Source organism: Etheostoma spectabile, chromosome 7 (genome assembly GCF_008692095.1).
Source record: "Etheostoma spectabile isolate EspeVRDwgs_2016 chromosome 7, UIUC_Espe_1.0, whole genome shotgun sequence".
NCBI lineage: Eukaryota > Metazoa > Chordata > Actinopteri > Perciformes > Percidae > Etheostoma > Etheostoma spectabile.
The window spans coordinates 30,457,433-30,481,174 of NC_045739.1; the positions used below are offsets into that span (position 1 = coordinate 30,457,433).

General features: G+C 39.8%; 1 protein-coding gene across 6 annotated transcripts; it reads left to right on the forward strand.

Moving 5' to 3' along the window:
• The first annotated feature begins 2,430 nt into the window (after nt 1-2,430).
• Nucleotides 2,431-22,390, forward strand: bcas1 (brain enriched myelin associated protein 1). 6 transcript variants are annotated; one of them, XM_032521283.1, is made up of 17 exons: nt 2,431-2,673; nt 2,781-2,870; nt 3,101-3,185; nt 4,804-4,961; nt 9,880-10,020; nt 11,107-11,163; nt 12,489-12,524; nt 12,861-13,076; nt 13,191-13,277; nt 15,141-15,173; nt 16,700-16,738; nt 17,017-17,082; nt 17,388-17,426; nt 18,995-19,117; nt 19,203-19,283; nt 20,678-20,887; nt 21,372-22,390. In XM_032521283.1, the coding sequence occupies exons 2-17, from the start codon at nt 2,832-2,834 to the stop codon at nt 21,450-21,452; spliced, it is 1,491 nt and encodes a 496-aa protein (XP_032377174.1). In that variant the 5' UTR covers nt 2,431-2,673; nt 2,781-2,831; the 3' UTR covers nt 21,453-22,390. The 6 variants fall into 6 exon arrangements, with proteins under 6 accessions (XP_032377174.1, XP_032377176.1, XP_032377175.1 ...); XM_032521284.1 differs by lacking the exon at nt 13,191-13,277 and having other exon boundaries at nt 2,432-2,673; XM_032521285.1 differs by lacking the exons at nt 12,489-12,524; nt 13,191-13,277.
• The last annotated feature ends 1,352 nt before the right edge of the window (nt 22,391-23,742 follow it).

A 23,742-nucleotide genomic window follows, 5' to 3' on the forward strand; every position in this document is an offset into this window, starting at 1 on the left:
TACTGGTGGTTCCTAGAGTCTCTAAAAGTAGAACGGGAGCCAGAGCGTTCAGCTATCAAGCTCCTCTCCTGTGGAACCAGGTTCCAGTTTGGGTCCGGGAGGCAGACACCGTCTCCACATTTAAGAGTAGGCTTAAGACTTTCCTTTTTGATAAAGCTTATAGTTAGGGCATAGAATCGAATATTGTTAGGGAGTAGTAGTTAGTCACATAGTTTTCAGATTTATCTGACATATAATATAACTAAAGGGAGACTTGGCATACAGCCCGATCCGGTTGGGGGGAGTTCTGGCCCGACCGGGCTGGAGCTCTCTTTACCTCGTCTCTCTTGGTTTTGTTGTAATAATAGTTTTAGACAGCTTGGGACTTATTTTGATACACTAGTTAGGGCATAGAATCGAATATTGTTAGGGAGTAGTAGTTAGTCACATAGTTTTCAGATTTATCTATCATATAATCAAGAATATAATAGAACTAAAGGGAGACTTGGCATACAGCCCGATCTGGTTGGGGAGAGTTCTGGCCCGGCCGGGCTGGAGCTCTCTTTACCTCGTCTCTCTTGGTTTTGCTGTAATAGTTTTAGACAGCTGGGGACTTATTTTGATACACTGATCTCCTCTCTCCTCTATCTTTCCATCTTTTCATTTATGTGCATCCATGTCCCAGAAATGCGTGTTACTAACCTATTTCTGGGGAGTCATTCCCCGGAGTCCTTATGTTCTTTTTTCCCCAGCATGTTCCCTTGGATCAGAGAGGCTCCAAAATCAGGGTAGCAGCTGTTGCCATGGTCCCGCTACACGTCCTGTGATGCCATGTTCAACTGCTACACTGCGGTGCCCTGCTACGTCCTGCTACGTCCTGCTACGTCCTGCTGTGCCTTGTAATGCCGCACAGCGTCCTGCTATGCCATGAACTACTACAAAGAACTGCTACAAACTACTAATTTTTTCTATTTTTGTTATTGCCACTCTTCATTCTAACCCCAACCGGCCCGTCAGACACCGCCTACCAAGAGCCTGGGTCTGACCGAGGTTTCTGCCTAAAAGGAAGTTTTTCCTCGCCACTGTCGCACTGTTGCTTGCTCTGGAGGAAACTACTAGAACTGTTGGGTCCTTGTAAATTCTGGAGTGTGGTCTATCTGTAAAGTGTCTTGAGATAACTTGTTATGAATTGATACTATAAATAAAATTGAATTGAAATTGAATTGAAGTATAAAACATAGGATTTCAGCTAAAATTGCAATCAGCAGTGTTTTGTCAGATTTAAATCTATTGTGTTTTGAATGTGTGGTTCAGTTTTGACAGCAGTGTGTTAGCATCTGAACAAAGTGCTGTAGATCCAGTGTTGTGCAGGTCATGGTTAAAGCCATGGGTTAAGTTTGTAGAGTTTTGGAAACCATGTTCCACCACTAAAAAGCCAACTTGCTGTGCTGACTGGAGTCAAAGTTTTGCACATGGGACTCCAGTTGTGCCCACTGTGGCTTAGCAATAAAAAAAAAAACTATTAAAATACACTGAATCTGTAAATACTCTGATCATACTGACGTGCACATCAACCTTTCTGAAAATCAACACTTTTGCCGAAGCTTTCTTATCAATGTTTAAACATTTTTTTCACGTTTTTGTCCGATTTTTTGATGCTTTTTTCATTGTCACTTTTTTTGACATTTTCAACACCACCAATTAACTTTAGTTTGACAGTTACTTTTGGAATTTATGGTCAATAAACCACATTTATAGGAAATTATACCTAATGTTCGAGTTAGAAAAGCAGAAATTAGGAAGTATTTAGACTAAAATTAAAGGAATGTATGTTGATGGATAATCACACACTACAATATCAAGTTTTACTCAATACTATTTCAAAACCACTTCAATGTTTTTCTAATGCTATAAAATTGAATAAGACGCCCCCAAATTAATGAAAGTAGAGATTTGTGCTTGCCAAAGAGCGTTGTGTGGAATCAATCATGTTATTTTGGGTAATTAAGAAGAACACTGATATAGGAAAACGGGTCAATTTGACCCGAGGACAACATGAGGGTTAACACAACAGTGTTCTAGGTGCAAACAGTGGTGTGGGACTGAGTTCCCAGGGCCCTAATTTGAGGAGGGCCCAAAAAGATGCTGGAATGAATAGCTGTGGATGCGGGGGAGGGGCCCACAGAGAATGCCTTTCTACAGGTTCCAGAATATTGTGCTACGCCCCTGAGTGCAAACACATTAGTTTTTGTTTTTGCCGTGTGGAAGTGTGCCAGGCCAATATCCTCAATACACATCCTGTTACTTCACAGCTACATTTGTCAAAAAAAAGTGAGCTGCAGCAACTAATCAGAGTGTGACTGAGTAGAGTGTAAACACACAATGATCATGTCAGTCTATTTTCAGAGAATTAAGAGAGAGATTACCATGAGCTAATCATGAGCTTTTATTATAGAGCACCGACGCTCTGTTGGGCGGATAGTGGGCTCTTCGCAGGACAAAATCCAATTGATTACTTAAAAAACGGTCCCACCCATTTTAAAGCACACACACTGTGTATACACACTCTTAACTGCCTATACACACAGTTCGGTGCAGTAGGAGCAGCGAGCGCATCTGGCTGACACGGTGGCAGACTGTTTCTGTATTTTTTTCTTAAGGTGGATATCGCTTGACTTGCAAAGGTGTAACCCGGTAAGCTATTAGGAGGGTACTAAAGTTAAGACAATGCCGAACCAAGGCATGAACAGATCACTTAAACAACACTACAAAACCATATTTGTGTCCTCTTTTTGTTTCAGTTGAACGCCAGTTGAAAAGCCTGTGTCTGAAGGTCTCGACTAGGCAAAAACATGGGAAACGAGAACTCCAAGGACAGCGAGCTGACAGAGGTGACAATCTTATGAAAAGTTACACACAACACCTGTTATGCTATACCTGCAGGATCTATCTTTGCAGCCTCTGAATCAGTTGTACAATGCACATGGAATAGATGTCAGTTTCTTCTTGGATCAGAATTTAGATCCCTCTATGTATTTTTAAGTCAAAATCGGTGTCTCTATTGAAATGTACCCCACTGTAAATAATGTTAACACAGATCTATATGTCTTATGTTTTTTAGAATGGGAATATTTCTGGGAAGCATAGTAATGGATCAGTGAACGGCCTCTCTGCAAACATCACATCAAATGGATTGAAGATTGCTGGTGAGAGAGATTTTTAAATTACTAATACATGATAAAGATTTAACTGGGAATATAAATATAGGCTATGAATGCAGATACAGTGTCACTATGGAGTTCTTTTTTCTAAATTTGGAAAATTTGAGTACAAGAAGAAGATTTGACCTTCTATAAAGATATTTTTGAGGGCTTTTTCCTTTATCAGAACAGTGGAAGTGAGACAGAGAAAAGAGATGACACCCAATAAAGGGTCTCGGGTCGGGTTCAAATCCGGGCCGCATGCAAGGACTGAGCCATATTTTTCATTCATCCATCCATCCATCTTCATCCACTTCTCCAGGGTTGGGTCGCTCCAGCAGAGGACCCCAAACTTCCCCTTCCCGAGCTTATTTCTTACTGTTCTTTATCTCTGTTTGATCATGTCTTACTCTCTGGAAAAATACTGTACATCAGTCCCTGACAGACAGAATCAGCTGATCTATCCATGTTTATGTTGGATTAGTCCTTTGGACTTTTACAAGGCTCTGTACACACAGTGACTCACAGCTGGACAGTGCCTTGAGGCTTTTAATGTAAACTCTAGGCGTAGTCTGAGACATTGACGAGGAGCGATTATTCGACCAGTCGTGGTGTGGTTTGTTTCTCTGCTGAAGGATTCCCACTGGCACCTGAGTTTGTTTAAGGGCTAATGTTGACTCTGGAGATAGAGCTAATGTCACTTTCCAGCATCGACTGGCTCATGTTTACTTCATGGACCATTGCACGATCATGCATTAGTTAAATGTCATATGCAAGGAGTTTAACATTCAAATCTAGACTGATATTTATCTAATAGTCCTTGACAGCTGTACACTTTTTTGGTAAAGCAGATGCACACAGATAAGTAATTGTCAGATGAGAATAATTATTGTAGCATGGACTTCACAATACAGACATCAGGACTTTGACAATATAAAGAATTAATAGTTCATTCAAACATGTATTTAACCAGGATAAAAAACTTCTTGAGATTAAAAATCTGTTTTACAAGAGTGTCCATAGACACAGAGACACTTCCAGGTAAATACATAGACACATTTTCACTCAACTTGGGTCCTAAATCAATTTAAAAACAGGGACATACAGACTGCCTTTTCTGCAAGTCCTTTTAAAAAGCCTTTAAATGACTAAAGTGAGACCAACTCCTTCAACTGGAGTTCATTCTGAAGCTGATTCCATGCACATGGCGCTGCAAAATGAAAAGCCTTTTTGCCAAAGTCAGGGACTGTCAATAAAACCAGATCCTGTGAGGACAGGTGACATGTCCCTGCAGACCTCAGGAAGATATAAGTGTTCAGATAAGGAGGAAGAAGTCCTAATACTGCCTTATAAATAAAAAGATGCCAGTGCATCCAACGCCGAATGGAGAGGGAGAACCACCCGACCCGAGAATACAGCAAACAGTGATCAGTGAGAGGTTTTAAGTTTGTGATGAATAGTTTGATCCACACATTAAAAAAGGAATTAAATAGCAATTCTACTTTTTTTCTTGTGCTAGTTAGATTATTTAAAGGATTTTCAGTGAGTTTGGTAACTACAGCTTCCAGTCATGTATTGCCAACCCTTATGTTCACATGTTGACAACAGATATTTTGTTATTCAGTTAACCCTGAGACCGTGATTCAGCAAACTGGCGAGCCCCTCTCTTTAGAACTTGCCACAGAGCCTGAACTCCCTGAAACCATCGTTCATAAGAAAGAGGTCAAGAAAGGTAATGAAGACCAAACGGATGTAAGTCTTCCTGCCACCAATCCACAGCCGGTGAGTGCACATTTTCTGCGTATTTGATATTCTATATTCCTCTTATTTTCAACATATCCCATTCCATTATTTGTGTCGCCAAAGCCTCACTGTTGCACTGGGTGACTTGTTCCTTCATTATAATGAACATGGGCAATGCAGTTTATTTTGACTCAATTCCACTGGAAATGCACTGAGTAACAAATGAAAATAAAGTCCTTACAAATGCAGTACTGACTCCTGTTTTAGTAGCAATTGCCAAAACATACAGTGCCCAGATCTTTTAGAAAAGTATATTTTTGAGCCATTTTTGAAGATTTACATCTTTGGGCTATAGTGTTACAGGCAGCAGGGTAAGGATGACAGGAAGCATTGAGAGAAGGGATTAATACATTGTTGGGTTTGGTCTTTTCATGGGATTTGTTGATAGTAAAGAGAACATAGAAAACATTTGTTTTGATCTAATCTATTAAGCAATACGCCTGCCAAATTGCATAAAGTTGCATGGATAATCAGTCAGTCAAATAAGACAATTTAAGCAGCACATAAACCACTGCAAAAACGAGAAAGAAATAATTTCTGCAATCACTAAACAATTCCATCACTGAGAGATTTTTCTTATCTGTCTGCTGTCAGTGTGATCAAGCACATGGTTTGCATATGTGTCCCGGGAAACCAAAAAAAACAAGTGTATTTTATCTAAACACAAATGTTGATTTTTACGATAAAGGGGTCGGCCTCGAGTGGAGCGGAAGCTGCCACCGTGACCGTCACTGTGCACCGAGAGGACTTCCAATATCCACAGCCAAAAACTGAAACATCAACGCAAATGGACGGAGGAAGTCAAGCAGATATTTCAACGCAAACCGGTGAGGATGATGATGAGGATACAACCACCAAAGCAACTGAAGAAGATCCCCTGAATGAGTCATCCTTTGTCATAGCTGAGATGGTGTATGATGAGCCCCCGGACAGCCACACAGCTGGGAACATCGGTGAAGAAATGGACATGGAGAACGTGTACAGAGCGGACTGGGCAACAGTTACTGGCCACATCGATCCTGAGGAAGAGATTGTGAATGGCTGTGATGAAACAGAGCTGGGAATTGCTGCAGAACCAGAATCTAACCCAAAAGAATCAATTATAGAAGATGAAATAGATGCAGAGGAAGATAACATTGAGGAATCAGTGCCATTGGAGGTCTTTCACAGCATTCCTATGGTGGTGGCAGAGTGTGTTGAGGTGGTTTTCGACGCTGTTTCTGAATCCACTGACTCTCCTGCAGATCGGAGTGCAGATGTAATCATTACTGAAGACAATGGGGAAGGAGCTGGAGACATGTCAGCCTATGTGGGGCTGATTAAAACCGCTGAACCTGAGTCTAATGCTGCGACTCCTGAGGCCAGCGGAGCAAATGGTGTTCCTTCCCCAGGCCAAGAGCCAGCGACTACGGCGATGGAAACAATCTCAGAGGTTGTTCGTGAGGAGCCTAACCCCACACCTGTGAACAAAGACATGCCTGTAGAGGAACTTCCTGTCCCTCTGGTGCCAGTCTGTCTAGTCAGGGTGGAACCTGCACATGAAAAAGTATCCCCTGATGATGCTGTTGCAGTTGAAAGAATATGTGAAGACAATGAGCGGGAGTGTGATAGATGTCCTGAGGAAGAAATGATCACTGTGGAGGCTCCTCCCGATGACTTTATCATCATCGAGGACCTTCCTGAAGACACTGAATCGATTCTAGAAGTTATGACTACAAACGAGGACGCCGAGGTTGGGGTAGATGCGATAACTTATGTGGGGCAAGACACATTTGAAGAAGCAGAACTAAGTCCTTTATTTTTCAAAGACGACGCCGAGCTGACACTGGAGGCAGCGATCGACGCCCTCTCTCTAGAATTTGAATTAACCGCTAACACTCCTCCAGAGCCTGGACTGGATAACGGCATCCCCCTGGAAGAAGAGGTGATCACTGCCAGCACTTTTGTGCCCCTTACTGGAGAACTCATTACTGAAAACATAGTTGAGGAAGCTGCCACAGAAGAATCTGAACCTTGCGTTTCGGTCCAAGAAGAACTCGTAGAGGAGAACATCGCCACAGCCGAAGTGCCAACTGATTCCACTCACTTTGTCTCTGTGGAGCCTGAATTAAAAAACAACATTCTGGTCGTCCTCCTTGAGACAACTGAAGATGAAGTTGCAGACGAGATACCACTTGCTGCCATTGAGGAAAACTGTAAAGATGCAACTTCAGATGAGTCTGTGTCAGAATGTGTTAAGGCTGTTCTTGAGAGCATTGTTGAAGAAATCATCACAAAAGACATTGTTGCAGCTGAATGTAACCGTGGGACTTCAGAGGAGGCAGCGCCACAGGTCACCCCCCATGGAGAGGCTGAAGACAAGGCAGAGGATGAATCGAGTGGGAACGCGACATAAGACTCACAGAGTGTCACGAGTACAGACATGGAAGCTTTAGCTGTTAGGTTGCTAAGTCCGCTTGTATTTCAGTTGTTGAAGGATCAACATATAGGCTTGGTGGTTTAAAGCTATCTTCAATTGGTTACAGTATCACTGTTACTGTTCATATGGTCCCCAAAAGAAGAGCGGCAGTGGAATTGTCTGACCTTTTGTCCTGGAAAAACACTTTCAGATGTCGTGTGTTTAATAGCATGTGATAATAATTGGATTATAAACTGATTTGTGTTTTATAATAATGCTAAGTGACTGTTTTTATATATCAGTGAAGGGGAAGTATTCAGTAAAAGTACTACACCACACTGTAAACATAAAAGTCCTGCATTGAAAATGTTACTTAAGTGAAAGTATGTATCATCAGGAAAATGTACTTAAAGTATTAAAAGTAAAAGTACTCAATGCAGAAAAATCCCAATATTGTAGAAAGTGCCAACAGTTGTGTATTTAATGGTCTAATCATTTCAGCTGGACTTGTAGGCCGTTATATTGTTGGGCAGTTTATATATATAATATAATAAATTTATACGTGTTTTGTGTGCAAAAATCTTAATGTGTAAAGTAAATAGTAACTAAAGCTGGCAGATTAATTTAGTGGTGCAAAAAGTACAATATCTTGTAACACTTAAAGTTTTTTTACATAAAAATGACATTACACTATCATGAACACGTGACCCAGTCATGACACAAGAACCCTAACCATAACTTGTCAAGACAAAACCCAATGTCACTTACTAAAAGAACTGTTATGTCATAAATGTTATGACTTGTTTATGTTTTATGACACGTTGATGACAGTGTCATGTCACTCTTATATGGATACCTTCAAGTAAAGTGTAACTCAGCATTTCTCTCTGAAATGTAGCAGAATAGAAGTAGAAAGCGGCATAAAAAGAAAGGACTCAAGTAAAGTACAAGTACCTCAACATTAGTTTCATAAGTACAGTACTTGAATATACTGTATGTACTTAGTTGCATTCCACCAATGTTATACAGTGGCTTGAATAAGTTTACACCCCCATGCTAAAGTTGACTAAAAAGAGGAACAAAAACGTCTTTTAGAAATTGATCGTAATGCCTTAATTCAAATAATTTAGGAAAATGCAACCTTTTAAGGACACCAGTTTTCTTTGTGAATGAATAATGTATTGTAAATAAATAAATGTTCTTCCTTAAAATACAGAGGCCATAAGTATACACCCCCTATGTTAAATTCCCATAGAGGCAGGCATATTTTTATTATTAAAGGTCAGTTATTTCATGGATCAGGATACTATACATCCTGATAAAGTTCCCTTGGCCTTTGGAATTAAAATACCCCCCCCCCCCACATCATCACATACCCTTCACCATACCTAGAGATAGGCATGGGCTCAATGCAAATCAAACCAGCTATTAAGCTAACTGAATTAAAACCCTGTCAATCTCTATGTACGGTGAAGGGCATGTGATGATGTGTGTGGGGGGGGGGCTGTTTTAATTCCAAAGGCCAAGGTAACTTTATCAGGATGCATAGTATCCTGATCTATGAAATAACTGGCCTTTAAAAATAACAATGGGCCTGCCTCTATGGGAATTTAACATAGGGGGGTGTATACTTATGCCCCCTGTATTTTAACATAGGGGGTGTATACTTATGCCCCTGTATTTTAACATAGGGGGGTATATACTTATGCCCCCTGTATTTTAACATAGGGGGGTGTATACTTATGCCCCCTGTATTTTAACATGGGGGGTATATACTTATGCCCCCTGTATTATTTTAAGGAAGAACATTTATTTATTTACAATACATTGTTCATTCATAAAGACAATTGGTGTCCTTTAAAGGTTGGATTTTCCTAAATTTTTCGAATTAAGGCATTAAGATCAATTTGCAAAGTATCTTTTTTTATTCCTTTTTTTAATCAACTTTAGCATGGGTGTAAACGTATTCTAGGCACTGAATACCAACATAAAGCTAACATTGGGAAATGCTGAAACTTTTTACAGTAAAAAAAACATCTATAGTTATGATGTTGTTCATTACCTATTTATTCTGTTGTCTTTAGTTACAATTGATATCTGCTTTCAGAAATGAAAGAAGTAGTGACTTAATAAAAAAAAAGGAATGTGAAATTGGAATCGGAATGAAAACTGAAGTGAACAGATTCAAATTAATCTTAAAATCAGAGTTGGCCAATTCTTGTATTTTATAGATACCCGCCATCGACACACAGCAAGGTATTTGAGTTTCCTGACATTTCTCAGGGCATAACTCTCACACATTGTTGAATATCAATGAGTGAGGGGTGGGACACACACATTAATAAAAGGCTGATTGTTGACAGTGCCCCGAGTAGGCAGAGGCATGGTTGGAATTGTGCTCCCATCTCAATGCTGCGATTAAGACACTCACTGCTTGCATTATCAGCTGTGCCGCTCTAACATCATTCTCAAAGGCTAATTCTTTGTCATGGTGTATAGGAGGCAGCATCAGAATCAGCAACGGTGCCAGAGAGCGTGACTCCAGACCCGGGTCCCGAGAAAGAAAAAGCTCCTGAAAGTGACAACGGAAAGGACAGTAACCCAGAAGAGAATCCAGTTATGAACTTCTTCAAAACACTAGTAAGTGGCATTATTTGTGTGGTTTACATGCACTTGCTATTTCAAATTGCTTGTAAAATTAGACTGCACGGGAAAATAAAGTTAAAAAAAACCTGCAATAGAAAGTGAAAAACGAATCCACCCTTGTTAACAGCTACAATTGAGTTTTTTCTAAAGCCGCTAAAGTCAATATGTTTTGCATTATGCTGGCTAATGTAGGGATCACTGATAACAGATTCAAGAGTGAAAATGATATAATTCAAATTTACTTTATTCTAGGTTGAGGTGTTTGCAGTAAATGTATCCATTGGCAAAGAAACTCTAGCTGACTTTCTAACTTGCAAAGATACATTTATATACTTTAATTGATTTTTTGGCCTGATTGAGGACTTGGCATTGCCATTAATGAATGTAATTGTGCAAGACAGAGAGTGTGCCGGAGTTTCTATGCAACTTTTGACCTACTCGTCCCCTTCCGACACACCTGTCTCAGATGTGCAAATTATTTTTCTGTTCTGAGTAAAGGTATCTACAACAAAATCTGTCACGATGACAGCGCCTGATGGAAAAACTTCAACAAGCAGCTATTGTGTTTCCTCTTCGGGCGTGCTGTCGTTTGGATTCCTGCCGTTTTAAAGAGTTACCATTGCCCTAGCCCCATGCTAATCAAGTCTCTGAACATGCGGGAATGTGGTGGCCTATTGTTCAACCCATAGTGTGAGCTCACAAGGGAGGCCTGTGGAGTTGGAAGTCGAGATTTGTGAAGATTGAGCGAGGGCAGGCCTACGCCATCTCCGGAGCACAATGGCCGTCACAATGACAGCCCATGTACTGTATGTGCTCTGTCCGGGCCCTCAGTGGTCCTCACTGAGCTTATCATAAAGGCCTATGTCTGCGTTCATGAAAGGCTTCTGTTTTATCTAAATCGTTATTTTTTTCTGTTCCTGTTACATCAGCTATATACGCTGAGTCTGCTTTACACTTGCCAGGGAGCTATATGAAATAACATAATGCACACCTTAAACATTTGGAGTTTTTTTTTTCTTTTTGTCTGACAGGAATAAAAGCCATTGAAGACAGTTGTTTTTCCCCCCCATTTTTGCACAGGTGCCTCCCAAAATAACCAAAAAGGAAACAGCTACTCCTCGTGCCACAAAAGACCAGGTGAACAGATGATTATGAATATTACATCACATATAACACATGCTCAGCGATTATTTGATGATGACGGTACTAGGGTGGGTTTGTTCATAATGGATTTCAGTTTCTTGTTTGATTTTATTTCATTATCCATTGTTATATCATGCTTGTTTTGGGTTTGCAAAGTGCTACCAGTGAACTTTTTTTGACTAGTTGATTATATATTGATCATACTGTTGATTATTCTATTTCTGCTTGGATGTACAATCTCATTGATTCCAAATAGAATACCAATATGTATATATATACATATGTATATATATATATATATATATATATATATATATATATATATATATATATATATATTATATACTGTATATATAATAGGGTGGGGAAGAAATCAATTCTTAGATGGAGATTCTCTCTAGAACAATTTGATGTTCGATTCTGATAAGTTAATAATTGATTATTAAAAAAGTATTAATTAAATTCTTTTATTTTTAAATGTGTTGATTTTTATTTAAAAGACATGCACAAATCAGAATACATACACACAGTATATACATATGTGTATATATGTATATATACAGTATATATACATATGTTCGTGTATATATGTGTATACATAGTATGTATATGTGTGTGTATATATGGATATATGGATATATGGATATGTGTATATATGTATATATGTGCATATCTGTGTGTATATATGCATATGTGTATATATATGTATATATATGCATATATGTATATATATGCGTGTATAAATAAAATATGCATGTATGTAATATATACAGTATATGCATATATATGCATATATATATATATATATATATATATATATGCAGTATGTAGATAGACAGATAGATAGATAGATAGATAGATAGATAGATAGATAGATGACCACCTCACGTTTCATGTTCTCCTCCTTTAAACATGACTCAGCCTCTGACATGGAAGATCACTGAGACAGAAGGTGACTCAGCATGTTTAAGGCTTAAGCATGGAATGACTACACAATAAAAACCTCAGTAGACAAAACATGTCAACGTGTGTGTGACAAATACTGTATATGGCAAATATCTAACAAACTCAGACGTATATGTGTACATTTTAAAATCACACATGGAAATGTACATTAGGAAAAGTTGTTGCATCAAGATACATCGATAATCAGTTTAGAATCGAATCGTTGGCCTCTGAATCAGAATTGAATCGTGAGGTGTCCAGATGTTCACGCCCCTAATATACCGCACATGTGCGCAGGCTTTTTTTGGCAGCTCTTTGTTTGCTTCAGTTTCACTTCATATCTCTAACTGCTTCCTTTTTCTGTTGCCTAATAGTCCCAGATGGAGACCCAACCAGCAGTTACCACTACTGTGAGCACACTGCCCATTAAGTTATTTCATTTGTTTATATTTCCCTTAGAAAGAATATGTTCATTGGACATATAAATGAGCTAACCTCCAGAAAATGATTTTATTTGGTAATATTGCCTTGTACACTAATTCAATATTTATGCAATTACCAAACAATACACTGGGACACAGGAACGCAACCCAGAACTAAATGAAAAAGAAAGTTGCTAAGCTTAATTGATCACTGCTGTGCATTAATCTTATCATACATCCCATACAAATACATATTTGCTGTTTAAGATGCCCATGTGGACAGTTTCCTTTCCAAACCAAGCTCTCTCTCTCTCTCTCGAATAGGTTGCACAAGTATCTGAGCCGCCCGCAGCACCCAAAGGAATGTCTTACCCGCCACCACCTCCTCCCGAGCCACCGAGACTGGAAATCAAGGGAGAACCAGCTGCCAAACCTGTCAAACCCACCCCCAAAGAAGAACCCAAAGCTGCTGCGAAGGAAGCCGAGTCCCCAAAAAGGAAATCAGCCAGAGTCGCTCTGAGCAAATTCTTCAGTCCAAAGGTAAACAAACAGCAAACTGGAGATCATTACTTTAAGGGATGGTTATTCTTTCAGTGAGTGCATGTTCCACAGTGAAATCCCATTATAACGTAGTGTGACATATGTGAATTTGAGGTACTGATAGGTGTCAAGGCATCCAAAGGCAAGGGTGCTTCAGCAAGTGGAGGCAAAGCCCCGGCCAAGGCCCAGGCTGCAGCAGCGGTACAGTAGAGTATCGTATTCTCAAACTGACTCATCCTGTTACTAACTGAACAAGAGCTGGTTTGTCTGGAGGTGGCAGAAACCGAACAATATGCTGTCTCCAAATTGGAACACGCAGCAATTGTGTACTCCATCCTGCTTTGAACCCCATCCAGGAGACTCAGGCTTGGTTGTTCTCAAAAAAACTAAATCGGGACTGACTCCCAGTGCGTCAAAAAAATTTGCTAATGACACAAAAAATCTCCTTTAACGTCTCACTCAGTCACAGAGGCACTTTAAAGTTATTCAATGTAGTCCCATCCACGGCGATATTTTCCTTTTTGACGCTATGCGGTGGTGTAGTCTCATGTATTGTAATGGGTCTACTGTACTGTGCATATGCATCCTAATATTTCATGTACAGTATATTCTGTATGTGTGCTGTGTGTCTCATATTTCGCTGCTGCAACACTTCATATCATCATATCCATCTATCTATCTATAATGTGAAGAAGAAAAAAACAATTGACAATTCAAAATATATCAAAGATAAAATGGAAAGCATGTTGCTGCGTGTCATTGGGCAGTTTTTAAATTTGGGTATATGGACATCAGCGTTAGTGGGATATTCTCACGTAGGCTACACCATTGATGCTCTGGATCGCGACCGTTTTGTCATTTTTCAATGTGCAGGGTAATCGTGGGTGTGGTTAAAAAAAATGTATGTTTAAGTGACATGCGATAAAAGAACGCAACATATATGATTAGATTGTTTGGGATTATTTTTTGGGCTACTTATTTATTGTATCCTTTATTAGGGGAAATTGCAATTTACATTCTGTTGTTATAACACACAGGCCTGAATTACACACACATGCTCAGTACCTATTCATGCACTAAATGGAGAGATGTCAGAGTGGGGTGGGGGGGCTGGGGCTGCTCATGGAAAGTCGCCCCGAGCAGTTGGGGGTTCAGTGCCTTGCTCATGAGCACATTGGCAGTGCCAAGGAGATGAACTGTCATCTCTCTATCCACCACCATACTTTGGTCCGTAAGTGGACTTGAACCTGCAACCCTCCGACCTTCCGATTCCCAACCCAAGTCCCTACGGACTGAGCTTCTGCCACCCCCATATTAGATGCATACAGTATATAAACAGGAAAGGGGGGAGAAAGACAGCGAAGGGCAGACACTCAGCAAAGGGATTCAAACCTGGGCTTGACTCAGCCCACATGGGGCGCACACTCTAACGGGTGAGCTAGAGGTCGCCCCAAGGTCCTGTGTTGTTTGACCCATCCCCCACCACCCCAACCAATCTCCCTACGCGGAATTTCGATCTTTCATTCTACTCGCTATTGTCGAATACTACGTCGTCTTACAGCGCCTCGGTTGAGCTCCATACAGACCCTCTAGGGGGCTTTTCTGACCCTGAGAGACGAGGACCAAGCATCTGTATTTGACGAGCTGGGAGTGAGAACCGGTTGGTCAGGAAGGCATGTAGGCCTAATAATACCAACAGCATGACTTATAGGTTTCCCTGGAAAAAAGCCTCATGTTAGCACCAATGTTTCTACCACAGTCCTTAAAATGTTATATTTTGCTTCCTTGCTTTAGAGGTAGATGAGAAGATCAATACCACTTTCTTTCTGAGAGTGGTATTAACATTCTCATTTAACTCAACAAGAAAGCAAATAAATGTTTCCCAAAGTGTCAAACTGTTTCCCAAACTATCCCTTTAACCTGTTCATTTGAGTCAGCATCCATTACCATGCTAACAAATTAAGTATTTCATGATTAAAACTTTCCCTTTTCTTTTGAGGACATCTCCTGTCCGTCTTGATGGCTACTATTACTAACAATGAGAATTCCTTCACTGTTCTGCAGACAATCAAAGATGCACCAGCAGTAGACGTCCAGGTAAACTAGAGAGCATGCTCCATCTTCTCAGATGTCTTGTTCTTAATAGACTTTCCACAAACAAGCACAGACGGTCTTCTTTTGAATCAAGGATTCCAGCAGGGGCGGAGCCAGATGTCGGAAACGTTCAGGGGTCAGCCCAAACCTAGGGAGGGTCCTGGGTCGTGCTCCGTGTATACTAGCTATCTGCACTATTTTTCAAGCCATTTGACAAAAGATTGCCTCCACATCTGTACATTACATGGGGAAAACATGATAGTTGCCAGGGAAATAAATCATGCTGTAAAACTTACATCCTATTTTGTCATAAGTTGTCATTCTCCAACTCTCTTTATCATTCTGAAACCAGAACACAACACATGAGGATGATTTATTTTCACTTATCTTCACTTCTGCCACTTAAAAAACAGACAAAAATTGTCTGGTGTTAGTATTGTTAAGTTACATAACATAAAGGATAGGAATTTGGTTTAAACAGCAAAAACTAATCTTAAAGGTCCCATGACATGCTGCTTTTTGGATGCTTTTATATAGACCTTAGTGGTCCCCTAAAACTGTATCTGAAGTCTCTTTATATAGACCTTAGTGGTCCCCTAATACTGTATCTGAAGTCTCTTTTATATAGACCTTAGTGGTCCCCTAATACTGTATCTGAAGTCTCTTTATATAGACCTTAGTGGTCCCCTAATACTGTATCTGAAGTCTCTTTTATATAGACCTTAGTGGTCCCCTAATACTGTATCTGAAGTCTCTTTATATAGACCTTAGTGGTCCCCTAATACTGTATCTGAAGTCTCTTTTATATAGACCTTAGTGGTCCCCTAATACTGTATCTGAAGTCTCTTTTATATAGACCTTAGTGGTCCCCTAATACTGTATCTGAAGTCTCTTTTATATAGACCTTAGTGGTCCCTAATACTGTATCTGAAGTCTCTTTCCCAAAATTCAGCCTTGGAGTAGAATTAGAGCCACTAGAGCCAGTCCAACAATAAACTTTCCTTAGTATGTGCTATTTCTGAGTCTGTAGCTTTTGAAGAAAGGGGAGGTCACCTTTCCCCTTATGACCTCATAAGGAGCAAGATTCCAGATCGGCCCATCTGAGCTTTCATTTTCTCAAAGGCAGGGCAGGATACCCAGGGCTCGGTTTACACCTATCACCATTTCTAGCCACTGGGGGGCCATAGGCAGGCTAGGGGCCAACATATTAATGTTAAAAAAAACTCATAAAGTGACATTTTCATGCCATGGGACCTTTTAAAAAAACAAATTTAGATTTGAGTTCACAGAATAGCAGGCAGTATTTCCCCAGTAATAGAACAGTTGCTCTGTTGATTTGCCAGTCAGAGAGACTGAGGAGAAATTATTTTATAACTTTTGAGAAAACATTCGGGGCTGGAGCCCTAGAAGCCACCCCCCCCCCTCGCCCCCTGCCCTTGGAACAGACATGCTGTAGCAAATCAAATCACTTTCACATGGACATCATAATTTGCATCTTTTCCGATTAAAAAAGTCATTTTGCTCTGCAGGACACACCAGTGGTGCCACAGCCAGTTGTAGAAGTCCAGGTAAATCAAAGGAGAGTTTTCAATCTTTTTTTTGTTTATTTTATGTTCACCACCCAAACATTAAAACAGTGTTATGTGTTTCACAAAAAGATGCCATGGACAATTGCCAAAAAACCATCAAGGGGCTTAATAAGTGGCAATCTCCATAGAAACAATTACATTTAACAATTTAAAAACATTTATGTGGAGCAATTTTCAGATCCTCTGCTTACTTCACATGACTATCTTCTAAACTCCATGTTTTCCCCACGTGTTCTGACTAATTTGCATCTGCTCAGAGTGAAAATAAGGTTGAACCACATGAGACAACGGAGGAGGTGACACAGCCAGTTGTAGAAGAGCAGGTAAATCAGCAGGAAGGGCTCGGGAATATTAATTATTAATTTTCCTCACTCTGCAGGCGCCTCTGACATGTTGTACCAAGTACTATGTTGAACCAAAAATAATCTTTCATTCATTACAGTTAACGCAAATTGGCATTGGCGGTTGCTATTTCTTTCATGAATTCATTCATTTGTTGAAGGATGTTATGAAATTGTATCACACAATTTTTGCATGTGAAAATATTTCCATCGTGAGTTTAAGATGCGTTGCATTTAATACAGCAAATCAATGCATGGGAAGACAAACAATGTTTCCTTCCCTGCAGACGGTGGAGGAGGTACCACCGCCAGTGGTGGAAGCTGAGGTAAAGTCGAGGAGGTCAACATCACGCTTTTCTTGCTTTCTTGCCAAGATTTATTGTTATCAGCTGTACTATTATTATCAAAAATGATCATACAGGTACGTATGATCATTTTGTTCTCAGTGTAGTTAATAATTTAATTAGATTAGCTTTCGGCCTTAAAAATGTTTTTATGCTCAATAAAACAGGCTTCTAGTTGTACTATCTTATAATTTAATTTTGTAAAAGTAGGCAAAATACAAACTGGTGACATTCTGTCAGACCTTGGACTTATGGAAACAATTTTTTAAATTACCCATTTGCGCCTATTTGTTCTTGTGGTTATGAGTAGATTAGCGTCTGCTCATAAAGTTAATTTAACATTTCCCATAATGCAACGCGGTTTGAGTTAGATTAGAAGATCACTCTCATCTCTATGCGTTAAACATGGGTTACATTTGTACTCGAGAGTCAGATTTTCCAAGGTCAAAGTCCCAAACACGCCCTCTGAACTCGGATATCCGAACTGGGAAGTCAGACAACCACGCCGTACCCCCGAGCTCAAAATCCAACATGGCTGCTCCGTGCATCAACAGTATTGAAAGCTGTAGTAACACACAGTTATTAGCACCTCTGTCTCTGTTGTGTCTCACTAAATGAGTCGTACACACAGTCCTGTCCAGCTTCTACCTTTGGACACGTTGTTACGCTGTTTGTGTGCAAAAAGAAACAGCATAATGCGTTGTTATCAACTGGTATTGCTAACGATGGCTAAGCTAGCTAGAGCTGCCCCACAATGAAATCGGACCTGTTAAAGAGATTGCAGTCAACTCGGGTGTGACTTCATTCCCAGCTCTGGCTTCCAAGTTCCGAGGTAAATAGAGCGCACCATGGCAAACGCTAGCAGCCGGTTAGCTTAGCCTTGCATAAAGGCTGGAAACGGGTAAACAGCTAGCCTCGCACTGTCCGAGGGTAACAAAACCTTCCCGTTAGCACCTCTAAAGCTAACTAATTAACAGGTCATATCCAATAAAAAACATAATTTCTTGGGGTTTTTTTTACATTCCACTTTTACTTTGTTTGATTAACCAATTAAATATGACATAACAGAAAGGTTTCATGTCCTTCGGACAGAGCAAGGCTAATTGTTTCCCTGTTTACATTCTTTATGCTAAGCTAAGCTAACTGTTTCCTGCATCATAGGTGTGGCAACCTTCTCATCTCTTGGCAGGAAAGCAAGTCAGCGTATTTCCCCATGTCTCCAACTTTTCCTTTAAATGAGAGAATTCTTCAACGGAGACACAACTTTTCCTATGTTCTTGTCCTTTTTTAATTACAGACATTGACGTACTTTAACTTTGTGCATGATGTTGGGCTCCTTCATTCTTACAGGGACGGTTTTCATCAGATGTTTCTACTTCCTTTTCTGCTCTGATCCTTCCTGGATATTTCCCCCTTTTTATCTCTTCCCTTCACTTCATAGGTGGTGGCTCCTTTCCTCACTCTGTCTGCTTCGGGTCATGGTCATGCCTTTAAATTTGTAAATATACTCACCATGATGTGTATTTCCTCCTCTGCCGTTTCGATAATAGAAGGTGGATCCCTCAAAAGCCGGCACTCTGGAGGCTGCTGCAAAGCCAGAACCGCCACCGCCTGTCCAGGAAGCAAAGAAAAGCGCCTCAAAATCCTCCTTCCTTTCTCGCTTCAAGCCTAAAGTAAGGACCTTTACGGCTTTTTAAAATATATCTGAATTTTGCTGGAAATACTACACAGAAAGTAACAAATGAATGTGAATTTGAGGTACTGTTAGACAACATGACCACAAAAGTCCAGGCAGCCTCCACAAGTGGAGTTTGTCTCCTCAGGAGAACAACTGGAGTGGTAAATACATTATTAACCCAGAGTCATCTCATCAATTACACCTGCTCTAAAACAACTGTCTGTTGTTGTTTTTCTCCATTTGTTAATATATTTGAAGATCATAACAACACATGTCGGTGCTTCCACTATCACTCATAATGTTGCAGTCACTCAGACGCATTGTATCCTAACAGCTGGTGTACATCTTAATGTCACCTCAAATGTCACATCTGATGTCATCTCAAAGCGGAGCACCTCAGACATTGTTATATGTAATGATACAGAAGCTGACACGTGCACACATAGACGTTAAATGGGCTTTTTCTGGGGAGCTGTTTTTCTCCCTTTTAAACATATACAGTATATAATATCAATATTTCTGTTGGCACACAGCTCCACAGGTAGTTATTAGGCTGGCTTTGTTGAGTTCTGGTTCAATTGAATTAGATACTTCGCCTATGGCACCATCACGCTGGATATACCAACTATGTACAACTATCACTAAGTAAATATTAATAATCTCATAATTGCCATAACAATGTGATTTAATGTGAACTAAGTCATCTCTTGTGGGGCTCAATAATGCAAGTCTCATAAAATATACTAAACTATTAATTTGGAGTTAGGATTAATTGATTAAAATGAATAACTATAATAAAGTTATCATATTAATAACTATGTATCAGAAGTTGAAGGATTTTGGAGTTCTCGTCGCAGAAGAGGTTGGCACGATCACTTTTGCACAAAATGACAGACAGTAGGTATATTCACAAAAAAAATGATAGATCCCAACAGTCAGGAAGTCAGAGTTGTGATATATATATAGTGTATATATATACACACAGTATATATATATATATTTATACACACAACAAATTTGTTAAAAATTAACAACAATATTATATATACTGTTTTTATATTTATATATACAGTATATATATACACACACAACAAAAAACTGTTAAAATTAACAAAAGAAATATATATACAAACACAACAAAAGAAATTGTTAAAAACAATTATATATATACTGTATTTATATTTATATCTACAGTATATATATATATATGTACACACACACAACAACACATGTTAAAAATTAACAAAATAAATATATATATAAACACAACAAAGCAATTGTTAAAAAATGAAAATAAATATATATATTATAGATATATTTATATATATACAGTATACACACATAACAAAAAACTGTTATAAATCAACAAAAGATATATATATATATATTTTAACACAACAACAAAAAATTTAAAAAATTAAAAAAAAAGAAATATGTATTTATTTATTTTTTAGTTATGAACTCCAGCCCCCAAACAGTCTGTGCACGTCCCTGTACAGAAGGCTGCTCTCAGACTGGAACTGTTTTCCTGACTGTGCGTGTTTAACCCTTTCAGGCTGCCGGTCCCCAGAAGGCGAGCCCTGCCCCCGCCGCAGGAGCAGAGCCAGTCAAAGCCAAAGAGGAACCCAAAGCAGCAGCCAAGTCCTCAGAGGCGGTCGTAGACAACAAACCAGCCTCGGGGGCCCCCCAAGCCGGAGACGATGCAGCCAATGTGCCCAGGAAACTGGAGAAGAGGAACTCAATCCAGCTGTTCTTCAAACATCTGGTGACGAGAGTGACTCTTTATACATTTATTATTGTGAATGGCCTTGCAATATGTTGCAGTTCCACCTCCACTAGATGGCAGCAGCAGCTCATAAAGGTTGGGCCCGGCCCCTATTTCACAGTACAGTGCACAGCATGTGACTTGTTTTGCACGGTTTGGTTTTGAATAATTTACTGTTAATAAATGTGACTTGAATCAGAAGACACATATTCCATGCAGTGTTGCAAGCACTGCAGTTTAATGATAAAGATCAAAGTAAGAAAATAGGAAGGTATTATTTAAAAAAAAAAAAAAAATAGGCAAAGCCCTAAAGTTAAAATTGGTCCCCACAAGTAGCATGAAAAACAAGGCTTCTAGGAGACTTGAGTCAAATGAAAATGCATATGTAATGGGTTAAATTTGAGATTCGGCATGGATGACATGGCTCTTTAAAGAAAAGAATGAACGAACATTCACAATTCTTTTTCCCCCTTTTACATTTCAGGGTCAGAAACGTAACTCGACAGATGCCGGGGTCCAGACAGAGCCGGTCCCTGTTGCTCCAGCAGCTGAGAAGGCCAAATGAAACCAAAGCCAACAATAAAGTGTCCCTGTACAGACTTCCCCTCTCTCTTTCATGCTCTTACTCAATCTTTATCTCTCACTCTGTCTCATCTCCCTTTCAACTCTTCTTGTATTGCTTTAACTCCTTTTTTTTGGGTTACTGTTCAGAAGTTACATAATGGAAGGAAAAGTGACATGAAGGGTAAAAGCATGTTGTGAGAAAGACCAACAGTGGGGCAGGTGAACATGTGGCGATTTGAAATGGTCAAAGGCGAAGTTGTTGAGATATATATACAGTACATATATTTTTTTGTCTTGACAAGTATAGCAATGGGAGTGTGAAACCTTTTCTACAGACATTCAATGTGACTTCTCTCTGTTCTTGCGACCAAACACACTTGGGCTTAGGCAATAGTCAGTACCATGCTTTGCTTTAAGCAATTACTTTGTCAAAAAGGTTCTATTTTTTACAGTTCATAGCTGAAAAATCACTTGTGGCTATGCAGAGGTTAATATGAATTCACATTGAAATAACATCTATATGGCATTAAAATCAAAAACGCTAACAGAGCTGATAAGGAGCATTTTCGTATAACACACTGCACTTACATATTTTGTAACTTTATGAAAGCTATATGTTGACTCAAGCGCATAACAGTCATGTATTGGGCCTTATGGGAAAAAATCACAATCTTTACTGTTTCTGTGGGGAACTGATTGTAAGTGTAACAAATCCATCTGATGTGGCAAAATGGTGTCGCTGTGTCACTGTGTCCTTGTGTCTGTTGATTAGCTTTTAATTTAATTGGAGCACTTTGTGTCGTGGAATTTATTGGGAATTTATTTGTGTTTGGCGAGTGTGCAATTAATATCATGCTTATGTTTGCCTAAATGTACTGTCATGTGCGCGTGCATGTGTAACTTCAGCTATCTCGAAGACAATAAAACATGTTCACGGTTTCTTTGTTCTTCATCTGTGTACACTGCAGTAGAGAAAGCTAATTAAAGAATAACTCGGTGTTGTATCAACTGCAAAAATGTGGTTCAGCAAGTTTGGCCCCAAATTTTTTTTCCAAATCATTTTAATGCAAGATCAAGCACTGAACTTGTGACCTAATTGGGTGTGACACAAGAGTTACACCTCGCTGTGTTGGGTGTAGAGGCACATACTGTACGCCTTACTCATTGTGTGTTTATGGCTGACAGACAAGAAACAACTGTCTGGCCACATCATTTGTAACTGTAACAGGCCGAGAGACAACTGCTGGACATTTGCATTCCTTAGAGTCCATGAGACACCTTAAAACCAGATCTAAGGAATTGTACATTTCAGGTAAAGCAAGCCCTCAAATCTTCTATTACCATTTATGATGTCATTTAGATGATGGATAGCGCCGTGTGCAGTCTTTGGAAGGATGCGTTTTAGATAGTAATGTCTGAAAGCCACCATTCACCCGCCATTAAGTGATGAGTCGCGGCCCCTGAAGGCATAACTCACGCCGCTCCTTTGTTATCAATGAGACACACTCTTCTTGCGTTACCCTCTGGAATAGTTGTGATCATTTTAAATTGTGCATCAAAGTAATTGCCATGGCACTTAAGCAGAAAAAAAAGTGAGGTATGGCTTGCAGAGTATAAGACATGTGGGCCATTGTCTGTACTTCCCCCTGAGGATTGTTTCAAATTAAGATGAATGGGTGAGGATTTTGCCAAAAGCTACCACTGGTATGTGGGACGAGCTTAACTAAACATAAAATCATCACCTTAAGATTAAATCACCACCGCTTCCTGATGCTTTTACTTTACTTCTCATGCTGTTATTAGGAAATCCCCTCAGCCTTTTTAGCTCTGGGAAAATGGCGCAGAAAAGACAAAAGCTATGCATGTCAGAGTGTTTACATCATACTTCATGAGGGCTAATCAAAAATACTGTGACTGTGTGGCTTATTAAATTAGAAATGGTTATAGGAATGGATTTAACCATGCATAAAGAGTGCACAAGATGTGTTTGGCCACCACCGTGTTGGTGCAGTTCATCCCAGGACAATGCATGCGCCTGTGTGAATGCAGCGAGCTCAGAGGGGGTGGAACAAGGGAACAGTAGGCAGGGAGGCCTGACAGGAGGCCTGCTGTCAGCACTAATGTGCATCACGGCACTGCTCGCCGGCAACAGGTCCGTTCTGTGAGGAAACAGGGTGAAACAAGCCCAGGGACCAGGGAAGGAGAAACAGTAATCCCAGATTCTGGTGTGAGCTCGATGGATGATATGAACGGTAGCCATCTATCCTCTTCGGGACACTTTTAACCGAGGG